This window comes from Triticum aestivum, chromosome 3B, assembly GCF_018294505.1.
Source record: "Triticum aestivum cultivar Chinese Spring chromosome 3B, IWGSC CS RefSeq v2.1, whole genome shotgun sequence".
Lineage (NCBI taxonomy): Eukaryota > Viridiplantae > Streptophyta > Magnoliopsida > Poales > Poaceae > Triticum > Triticum aestivum.
Genome location: NC_057801.1, coordinates 428845574 through 428857270, shown reverse-complemented (window position 1 = coordinate 428857270; position 11697 = coordinate 428845574). Strand labels below are relative to the sequence as shown.

The 11697-nt window shown below is 43.3% G+C and overlaps 1 protein-coding gene across 1 annotated transcript; it reads left to right on the top strand.

The window, feature by feature from the left end:
* The first annotated feature begins 3230 nt into the window (after positions 1-3230).
* LOC123065458 (uncharacterized) lies at positions 3231-4405 on the top strand. Its single transcript, XM_044488729.1, has one exon. The coding sequence runs from the start codon at positions 3383-3385 to the stop codon at positions 4097-4099; it is 717 nt and encodes a 238-aa protein (XP_044344664.1). The 5' UTR covers positions 3231-3382; the 3' UTR covers positions 4100-4405.
* Positions 4406-11697: the final 7292 nt, after the last annotated feature.

The following is an 11697-nucleotide window of genomic DNA, read 5'->3' as shown; positions in this document are numbered from 1 at the left end:
TGCCTCTGCCTGCATGGCGCGATTGCATGCACGGGAGGAGCGGTCACATGCATGAGAGGCGCGGTCACACGCATGGGAGGCGCGACCGCAGACACGGGAGGTGCAGTAGTCTACGACAACGATGATACCCGTGTTGCCGTGCTTCCCATCATGCCGGCGTGGAGAAACTCACACTCCTCGTCGAGTGGCCCTGGAGCGGCCAGTTGTTGAACCACGCGGCGGTTAATGGAGGCGTATGAATATAGTGAGGAGGCGCATTCAATTGGGCGTGCAGCGGACGGCGCCCTCAGCCGGGGCACCGCTTCAATGACGGAGGCAGTGCGAGATCGCGTCTGCCTTGAGACGTCTTCAATGCAGAGCGGCGCGCTCTACAACGGCATGAATGCGGGCAGCTGACGCCAGGTGGGAGCACTGCGGGAGGGGAGGGATTTTTTAGTGGCCCAGGACGGTCAGAAGCGGGTTTGGGAGTGGTCCGGACTCCCGCAAACCTTTCCCACTTTTATCTCAGGTTTATAAGAAAAATCATATCCAGACCGCCCCGCAGACCGATACAAATTGGCATTGGATGGCTTCTACGATCCGAACAACATGGTCCAAACAGTTACCAAGGTTTATGGATTCGCCTTGGTAATGCCCTTAGTCTTCCTTTGGTTCACGGGACATATCATAAGAATTGAAAAAGCTACTGGAAGCGTGATGTATTTCAAATCTTTTGTTGTTGTTGAGGAAATATGTATCTCAAATCTTATTTATGAATAGGTGTAGAAAAAAGGAAGTCATTTGGTTAACAAGATATGATTTCTTTTCCATTGAATCTCACTTGATGTTTCTTTTTCTTTGAAATACGATGGATATAAATCAATCCCGTATAAGAATCTGATTATATTCTTACAAAGCCAAGCACACTAAAGGAAAATTTCTTACAAAAATCCTATAATAATTTCTACAAAATTCATGTAAATCAAAGCATGACTTCGCTTCCTCCACCACTTTCAATAATAAAGAGCAACTATAACCCTATTGATTATTTTTTAACACGCAAGAGCTCATATACACGCACATACACTCATTTCTACGAAGGCGCACACACATATCCTACCCCATGAGCACCTACGAAAGACCGAGCTGACATATCATCTTGAAATTTACGAAGTCATCGTAGGCACCTCGTCGTCGACGGAAACGTCTCCTCACATTGAATGCGCATCGCCAAAAATACTGAAATAAATCCAGGAATAAATGCGAGCACCAGGACTTAAACTCTGGTGGGCTGGGAATATCACAGTCGCTCTAACTATCCAACCACATGTTGGTTTGCTATAACCCTATTGATTTAGAAATGATTGTTCACATACGACATCCGTAGCCATCGAATAATTAAATACAGTATTAATCATTTTGTACTAGCATGCATCTTGATGATCTATCAGGCAGTTCTTAGTATCTACTTAGGAAATTTTATTTCTCAGCAGAAAAATAATATGAAAACTGATATGAGAAACACATGTGAACTTTAAACATTAAGTAAATTAGATACTAGCCTGAAAAAAATCCACAACTACCAGAAAAAAACAAATCAATATATCTACTACTTCAAGGGCTATAAATTTCATTGACAATTTGGTTAATCTGAGGTCTTTGTCGACTGATCTACATGACTTCCAAACCATAACTCATAGTACAAACAATACTAGTATAAAAGGAAAAAAATTTAGGGAAAGTCCTATTTTGGCCGCAAGCTCAAATGCTCGCTCATGAACTCTAAAATCCATTTTTTTTAATCTTTTGAAAAAATATTTTTTTTGTGACAAACTTTGACAGATGTTTGAGTGCATTCAAAGTTTCATCATGGAATGACATTCCTGGAAACTTGTTTTTTTAAGACTTCCACAAATGTCATTCCATACCGACATGTTAATATAATATTCCTTTTGAAACTTGTGAGTCGATACACTTTCGCTAGTCAAAATTCTGTTGTGCCAGAATTTGCAACAAATTAGCAGGTTAGTTGCTAGATAACCAACTCATTCGGTAGCCAAAATTTGACATCAAACGAAGAATGCCCTTTAGAAAATTGTTTGTCAAGTGAATGCAGTTTTGTGGAAGTCAAATCCCTTATGAATACATGTGCAGAATAACTGTAAAAGTTAATCAAATTATTTTGTATAACTTTTTGACAAAAAATGTTTGTGTCTTCTAATTGTGAGTAATGTTTCACAAAGAAATTACATATTTTTTGATCTTGGCCCAAACAATAAAAAAGGAAGCTTTTGAGAGCTTTGATTTATTTTTTGGTAAATAGATATGTCATTTCTTCACGAGATTTTGTACACAATGAGAAGATATGGACATGTTTATCGTAAAAAAAGAAAGTATTACTTTTCTAAAATTTAATCTCCATCCGAGAGCATGCAAAGTCGAGCTCCATTTTTCATATCCGACAAAATAGGGAGTGTTGAAGTAGAAATATATCTATCTTTGTTTGACGCCTTCTTCGCCATTTTTTCCAATAACTAGTGGATGTCTTTTTCAATGCATTTTTTTTGCCAATAGAAACTCTTACGTTCATTTTTCTTAAGCACACACCATAGAACAATAGTTCTATGGTAAATTTCATTAATAAAAAGTATGTTATATTGAGGAAGAAAAAAAGGATGAAGCTAAAAAGAAGATCCTACAAAAGGAAGAAATATCTTATCCAACTCCAGTTTTTGGGAACAAGATCATCATGAAGTTAGAAGGTAGTACCTCCGTCCGGGATTATTAGGCCCCTTCTATTTTGGATTGAAGTTTAACCAAAGATTTAATTAAACAAATGTAAATTATATGTCACAAAAATTATACTGCCGAAAACCTCTTTCGAATACAAATCAAAAAATATACTTTTTATGGCATATACTTTATATTTTGTTAGTCAAATAGATAGTCAAACTTTGACTCAAAATACGAGGGGGGCTAATAAACCCGGACGGAGGGAGTATGAGCTAGCCAAGACATGAATTCTGCAGAAAATTTGCTCTTGATCTTTATTGCTAGAAGCTTAAGTTGCATTTTGAGAGTGAATCTCCAAAACTTTACTGCCCATTGCCGCTGCCTATAATCACATCAAATAATTACCAATTTCGAAAAATTATGAAACACTACCTACCAAACACTTGAATGGTTTTTTTGAATATTTTGAAGGCTCCCTATATACTCCTGATACTTCCGCAGCGTCTATCTTCACGCTTCCCTAAACCCACTGGCACAGCACAGGCGTACCCACACTCTCTCCTCTCACTTCCCAACCCAAACCCCTGCACCTCTCCCTCCAAACCGAATCAAACACAAGCATCCAAAGAGCCGCTGCCGCCCACGCACTCTCTTCGCCTAGCCGCTCTCCATGGCAGCCGCCGCCGCCCCCGATGCCGGAGAGTGGTCCGCCGCTGCGCGGCTCCGCCTCGTGTGGCGCGTCGTGCGGGCGGCGGAGCTCCTAGCCCTGGCCTTCGTCCTTTCCCGCTCCTTCCCCCGCCTCCCCTACGCCGCGTCTGCGGCCTCCTCTGCCCTCCGCCTCGCCGCCTCACTCCTCCTCCAACCGCGCTCCATCTTCGTCATCGCCAACGCCATCGTGTTCCTCCTCTACGTCTTCTCGCGCCGCGACCCGTCGCCATCTTCCTCTGCCTCCTACCAGGACTCCCAGGACCAGTTCCTTTCCTTCACCGCCACACCGCTGCTGTCGCCATCGACCACCGAGGCGTCGGCTCTGGCGCCCGAGACGGACGCGGTGTTCGAGGACAAGCAGGCGGTGCACGTGACGGTGCGCGCCCCGCGTCGGAGCAGATCGGAGAAAATCGGCGGCGGAAAACATGGCGGGAGGAGGAGGGCGGGATCGCCGGACATGCGTCGGTCCGATTCGGAGAACGGGCGGCGGCGTCGGTCGACGTCGTCGGCGGCCCCAGAGGAATGCGGTGCGGAGGACGAGAAGGAGGAGTTCCGGAGGGCAGTCGAGGCGTTCATCGCCAAGCAGCAGACGCGGTTTTACCGCGAGGAGTCCTTTGTCTTGGTCGACGGCGCCGGCGTCGGAGACGATGCTCAGGCGATCACCGTAGCTGTGAAGTGACGAGGGAGTTGGCAACAGTGAGCGCGGGGAGGGTGACGAGTGTGAAAGGATGGATCGGTGTGCAAAGAATTTGTTGGTGCCTTGTTTAGTGTACAAGTTTTGCCTTTTTGCTTCTTGTCTTTCTAGCATCTCAATATGTTTCTTTTCTCCACTTGCTTTCGGGGCGTCTGTGATTGACTGATAGCTACCGCCGATCGATGGACTAAATTACTCAATTTTAGACCTCCGTCGCTATATGGTGTCGGCCCACGACTCTCGTGCATCTCTGTCTCTTAATTTATGACGCACGTACGAATTGGATGTTTATATTGGATTTTTATATGCTATATACAGGAGTCGAATTACTTCCCGCGTAAAATGCATATTATCGTTGCCACGCGCATGACACACCGAATGCGTCAAACTCCAACGCGTGACCGCATTTGGTCCGTTTGTGTACTGGTTTGAAACGGACAAAAATCATGGCTCAAAGTGTCGACACAAACGGATGGATGTTCTTCTCAGACCCGTTTTTGGCCTAAATTGGGCCGCGTTTGCGTCAGAACTGACAAGGTGCGGAAGCGCGGGACGCACACCCTTCTCCTTCTCCCGACCCACTCGTCGGAGGCACAACATTCTCGTTTTCCTAATTTCCTCCCAAAAACCCTCCCGCCCTCTCCTGCCATGGCCACCACCCCAAACGTCGCCGCTACCGCCATCCCAGCCACCACCGACGCCAATCCCGTGGCCTCGAAGAAGAAGAAACCCAAGAAGATGCTCACGTCAGCGCAGCTCACCCGAGAAAAGGCGAAGAGGGCAGGCCGGAGGGCCATTGATGCGGAGAGGAAGGTCGTCGCCCAGCCGCCGTCCACGTCGCCGCCGCGCAACACAAGGCCGCCATTGATGATAACGAGGCCCTCGTCGCAAGGCCACATAGACAGCGACACACAATGCCCTCCTCCTGCTAGGCTTCAACCAACCCACACCGACCATTACCGCTGCCGCCATGGCCGAGGCGAGCACGTGCTCGTTGGCCGTTCACCCTTAGGGGCAGTTGCCGAGCTTCTCCACAACACCGCAGACCGGCGAACTCCATCCATCGCACGGCCATCGTGCGACCTGCTTCTCCACGTCGCCGGATGGCAGCGTCATCGTGCTGGCCACACCCGCTCCCGCAGCCAGCATCGACCTTAACGGCACACCTCAGTCCGGCGTCGACCCGTCGGCCACTAGGATGCAACAGAAGCGGCCGCGAGCGATCCCTATGGCGAACCTGCCCGGCGCTCGCAAGCTATTCGACGGAATGCCCAACCCGACGCCGGGCCTACTTCAACGATTTCATGGAGAACATCATCTATGAGGGTCATGGCCAAGCCTTACACCCTAAGGGCCATGGCCAAGGCTTCGATCCCGACGAGACCCAAAGCCAAGACGGTCGCGACCAAGATGATGGTGTTGAGCACATTGGTGGCCACGACAACGAAGAAGCGACTGGCGGACAAGGCAAGCCATGGCATGAAGACATTTATTGCAAAGACAAAGAAGATGTCATAGACATTGAGGAAGATCCATTGTTAATCGACGAGCTCACCTTAAAAGCTAATGCGAAAGAGGAGGCAAAATAGTCGGACGGGATCATACACCAAAGATGAGGACAAGTTGATTTGCAAAAGTTGAAAGGAAATAGGGCAAGATCCCAAGACCGGTGTTGTGCAAAAAGGAGCCATTTTTGGGGGGAGAGTACATGCAGACTTCCATGAACGCAGGCAGTTCCCGCCCTACAAGTTTGCGAGCACCCATGGCATCAACTCAATCCAAAGGAGGTGGGGGTTTATCCAACAAGAATGCAACAAGTCTTGTGCCAAGCTTGAGAGCATTGAAGCCCGTCCCATGAGTGGCCTAGGCGTGGGGTGACAGGGTATAAGCTTCTCCTTGTTGTTCATGTTTGTTGCATTTTTTGTCCTTTGGTATTACATTGTGGCCTTCACTTTTATTATGTAGGCATTCTAAACTTTGGAAGCCTTCAAGGGCCAAAATGCAAACAAGCCATTCACCATCACCCATTATGCTCATCAAAGATTTCCCCAAGTCTAAAGATCAATATGTTGCCCTAAAGTAAAATGAAGGGCCGGGGGCCGTCGTTGAGCATGGATAAGGAGTGAAGCGCCCGAGGGGCAAGACCAACTCGAAGGTGGACGAGAAGTGTGATGTGGCATCGTTCGTATTGCAAGGAACTTTGCAAGGCATAATGACCCAAAAGGAAGCAAGGGACGAGAGGAAGCGCCAAGAAAAAAGAGGAGAAAATGAAGGCCTACATTGAGCCCCAAACGAAGAAGCTCGACATGGAGAAGGCCGTCAAAAGGAGGAAGCTAGAGATTGAGGAGGCCGTCCAAATGAAAAAGCTCAAGATTGAGGCCACGAATGCTAGGACCAAATCAAAAGAGGTGGCGCTAGATTTCATGGCGAAGGAGGGAGAAATCATGATAGTGGTCTTGACTGTGATGTCCCCGAAGAGAAGACTTTGGGCGCATGCTATTTGAGTTTTTCTTTCAATTTGCATGGTGGCCGGACAAAATGCATCTGCCGGTTGGGCGTACCGGACCATTTTGGTGATGGGCGTTTGGACAACACCCCTTTTACTGACCCAAATGGACAGAATCCGCACAAAATGAACGTTTGTTTGGGGTCATGTATTGGAGTTGGCCTGACACCCCCTCGCTCACTAGTATCTTGCACAAAAGCACCGGTGTTGGTTTGTAGAAAATGATCTTTGGAATATATATATTTCCTTTTGATGAATATAATGTGGGGTACTATCCTAGTGCTCTTCAAGGGAAGAAAAAGGTAGAATGGCAAAAACAAATGCTAGCTCCTCTTTTTGGGAAATCTGATAGGAGCATTGCCTAATCATATAAAGAAGAGACATGTTTGATTAATTATTGGAGAGAATTGAACGAAAAATGTATACGAGGAACATGAAGCTCCCAACCACCAAAGAAGAAATAGAAACAACAGAAGAAAATACACACCAACACACGAACCAAATGTCAGAGAGGAAAACCTCAATCGCATCGAATCCATCACACACCCGCCACCGCGCAATTCAGATCCGTCATGATCCACCATATATGGAAGGAAAGACAATGATTGGCTCTCTAAGGAGCATGAAATACGCTTCCCAACACATTGCACTAGCACACCACAAACCACCACAATGACGTCAAAGGGGAGAGAAACCAGAAAACTATGGATAGAGCAGGTTTGGGTCACTACTACTTGTGATAGTGTTGGCATTTCTCCAAAGGGGAAGGGTGATGTAGTATAGTAGCAGATAGTATTTCCCCCAATTAAGAACCAAGGTTTATCAAACCAGTAAGAGACACCGCACAAACATGATAAGTGGTACCCGCACACACACACAAAGCAAATGCTTGCACCCAATAAAGGCAAGAGGGTTGTCAATCCCCTTGTTCTCGCCAATTGCAAAGATTAAATCTAATAGTGGTAGATAGATAAAATTCAATTAAATTAAAAATAAAAAGGAAATAAAACAGCTAGCAATTTTTGGGTTTTAGTAAATATGGAAAATGGACCCAAGCCATAGGTTCACTAGAGGCATCTTTCTCATGAGAATAGCGATGGTGGGTAGACAAACTACTGTTGGGGAATTGATAAAATAGCGCATAGTTGTGATGATTCTTCATGGTTGATATGTCTTTATCGTATCTATAATTTTTTATTGTTTCATACCCATATTCTACAACTTTCATATATTCCTGGCAACATTTTATATTATTTTTGGGACTAACATATTGATCCCATGCCTAGTGCCAGTTCCTGTTTGTTGCATGTTTTTTGTTTCGCAGAATATCCATATCCAACAGAGTCCAAACATGATAAAAATTTACAGAGATTTATTTTGGAATATATGTGATTTTTGGAAAAAAAGAATCAACGCAAGACGGTGCACGAGGTAGCCACGAGGCACCAAGGCGTGCCCGGGGGTGGCTGCGCCCTGGTGGCTTGTGAGCACCTCATAGGTTGGTTGACCCCCTTCTTTCGCCGCAAGAAAGATAGTATCCGGAAAAAAATTGTGTTAAAATTTCAGCCCAATCGGAGTTATGGATCTCTAGGAATTTTAGAAACGATTTTCGTCTAGAAAACAGGAACGCGAAACAGAAGAGAATAGAGAGAGCGATCCAATCTAGGAGGGGCTCTGCCCCTTCGCCACCATGGCAGCCATGAACAAGAAGGGAAACTATCCTCCCATCAAGGGGGGAGGCCAAGGAATAAGAAGAGGGGGGCTCTCTCCACCTCTCTCCCGGTGGCGCTGGAACGCCGCCCGGGCAATCATCGTGACAGCAATCTACACCAACACCTTCGCCACCGTCACCACCAACTCTCTCTCCCTCTATGCAGCGGTGTAACACCTCTTCTCCCCGCTGTAATCTCTACTTAAAGATGGTGCTTCATGCTATATATTATTACCTAATGATGTATGGCCATCATATGATGTTTGACTAGATTCATTTTGTCCTATGGGTTGGTTCATGATCGTGATTGGTTTGAGTTGTATATTTTATTTTGGTGCTGTCCTATGGTGCCCTCCATTTTGTGCAAGCATGAGCGCTTCCCGCTGTAGGGTGTTGCAATACATTCATGATTCGCTTATGGTGGGTGGCGAGAGTGATAAAAGCTTATACCCGAGTAAGGGGGTTGTTGCGTATGGGAGTAAAGAGGACTTGATACTTAATGCTATGGTTTGGTTTTACCTTAATGATCTTTGGTAGTAGCGGATGCTTGCTAGAGTTCCAATCATAAGTACATATGATCCAAGTATGAAAAGTATGTTAGCTCATGCCTCTCCCTCATATAAAATTGCAATAATGATTACCGGTCTAGTTATCGGTCGCCTAGGGACAAATCCTTCTCTTGTGTTATAAAAATCTTTCAACTAAACAACTAACTATTATTACCTCACAAAGTATTCCTATTTTTATTCTTGCAAAGTAGTTCTAGCTTCACACCTACAAAATAGTTTCATACTTGTTCTAGGTAAAGCGAATGCTAAGTGTGAGTAGAGTTGTATCGGTGGTCGATAGAACTTGAAGGGAATATAAATCCTACCTTTAGCTCCTCATTGGGTTCGACATTCTTATTTATTGAAAAAGCTACAATTGATCCCCTATACTTGTGGGTTATCAAGACCTTTTTCTGGCGCCGTTTCCGGGGAGCAATAGTGTGGGGTGAATATTCTCATGTGTGCTTGTTTGCTTTATCACTAAGTAGATTTTATTTTGTTCTCTTGTTTACTATCTTTAGTAATGGGTAGGAAACATAAAATACCAAAAAAGTTTGTTGTACCTGCTAAACCAATGGTTGAAGAACCACCCAAAATCTATCATACTGCCGAGCTTTCTACTTGGATCATCTTCGTTCCCTATGTGCTCGTGCTGAAAACCCAACTAGCTTATTTGAGGGGAAATCATTAGATGAACATCCTCATTTTGTGCGACACAACTTATCTCAAACAGAGAAACTTTTATGGCATCATATTAACACTATGCATTGCTATGCTTGGAATTTATGCAAAATACATGATTTTACTTGTTGATCTAAAGACCCTAAGAAACACCTTCCCTACTGATGTGAGTTTAGTGATAATGGAATCGTATCTTATTGTGCTAAAGTTGTTTATAGTTACTATGATATTGAACAAATAGAAGAATTTGTTGTTTTTAAAGGTGCTTATAAAATTTCTTCTTTGATTGAAAAGTATGATGCTACTCTTTACAAATCTGAAAATTCTGTCATACTTAAATATTGCTATAAAAAACTATGCTTTTAATGCTTATGTTAAAGAATTTATTTAGAGAGTCTCCGCTGTCCAAGAAGAGAATAATATTTTGCAGGAATCTATGGAAGAAGAAATTGCTGAAACTGTGAGCTCATTGGATGGAAAGGATGATGAGGAGAGCGAAGAACAAAAGGAGGAAGAGCGGATTACCTACACGTTCCCACCTTCTAATGAGAGTAACTCTTCAACTCATACATTGTATAATTTTCCTTCGTGCTTACTAAGGGATGAATGCTATGATACCTTGGATTCATTTGAAATATCCCTTTTTGATGAACTTGATGCTTGCTATGCTTGTGGCCATGATGCCAATATGAATTATGCTTATGGAGATGAACTTGCTATAGTTCCTTATGTTAAAAATGAAATTGTTGCTATTGCAACCACACATGATAGTCCTATTATCTTTTTGAATTCTCCCAACTATACTATATCAAAGAAATTTGTGCTTATTAAGGATTATATTGATGGGATGTGTTTTACTATTGCACATGATGATTATGATGAATATAAAATGCATGTGTTGACTGCTCCTACTTGATTATGAGAGAGGAACTACATCTCCGCCTCTCTATGTTTCCAATATGATAAATTTGCAAAAACTGCTTATGCTATGTATTAGCCTTTATTATGTGTGCATGAATTGTTCTTTTATGACATGCCTATGCATAGGAAGAGAGTTAGACTTTATCGTTGCATGATATATGTTACTTTGTGCTCACTTCTAAATTACAAATCATTGTTAATTAAAATTGGCTTTGATATACCTTTGGATCCAGGTGGATCAATTACTTGAGCACATTATGCCTAGCTTAATGGATTTAAAGAAAATGCTGCCAGGGGGACAACTCGGAAGTTTTAGAGAGCCATTTATTTATGTTGTGTGCTTTTAAAAAGATTAAAAACAAAAAAATATAGAGGGAAACTTAAAACTTTAAAAAAGGAAAGTGAAAGTGAGAAAGACGAGCGCCGTGGAAGCGGGAGCATGCCTTGAACTTTGTTCATGTCCATGGAAACTTTGTGAATCTTAATTACAGATTTTTTAACAAAAATAGCTATTCCATTGTACAAATTCATTGTATTATAAAAATAATGTGCCAAGATTTACCTTTAGGATGTTTAAATTTCTTGTTCGGTATGTGCGGTGCAAAAACAGAACCTTTTGTTGTGGTGCGTGAATTTACATTTATTACTGGAATGTGCCAAAATTCTAAAAAAGTTATAAAGTAATGATATGAAAATTGTTTATTATGTCTTAAGTTTTCAGAATTTTTGGAATCACAAAAGTATGGCCATTGTTCGAATTCCTTCAGACTGTTCTGTTTTTGATAGATTCTATTTCCGTTGCATTGTTCGCTTGTTTTGATGAGCCTATGGATTATATTGGGGGGTATAAGTCATGGTGAAGTTAGAATATAGTGGTCACAATGCAATAATAAAATATGAATGGGTTTGCAACAATACTTAAAGTAGTGATTTGCTTTATTATACTAACGGACCCAACAAAGGTTTGGCTAAGTTTTGTGCGGATGAAGTGTTCAAAGATTGAGGAGGTATCGATATGAGGAGAAGTAGGAGAGGTGATGACCCACAAGTATAGGGGATCAATTGTAGCTCTTTTCGATAAGTAAGAGTGTCAAACCCAACGAGGAGCAGAAGGAAATGACAAGAGATTTTCAGCAAGGTAACGTCTGCAAGTGCTGAAACTGTAAGTAACAGAGTAGTTTGATAGCAAGATATTTTGTAACGAGCAAGTAATGAT

Bases quoted from the DNA above. Each gene is read 5' to 3' on its own strand.
- LOC123065458 (XM_044488729.1), top strand. From the start codon at position 3,383: ATGGCAGCCGCCGCCGCCCCCGATGCCGGAGAGTGGTCCGCCGCTGCG.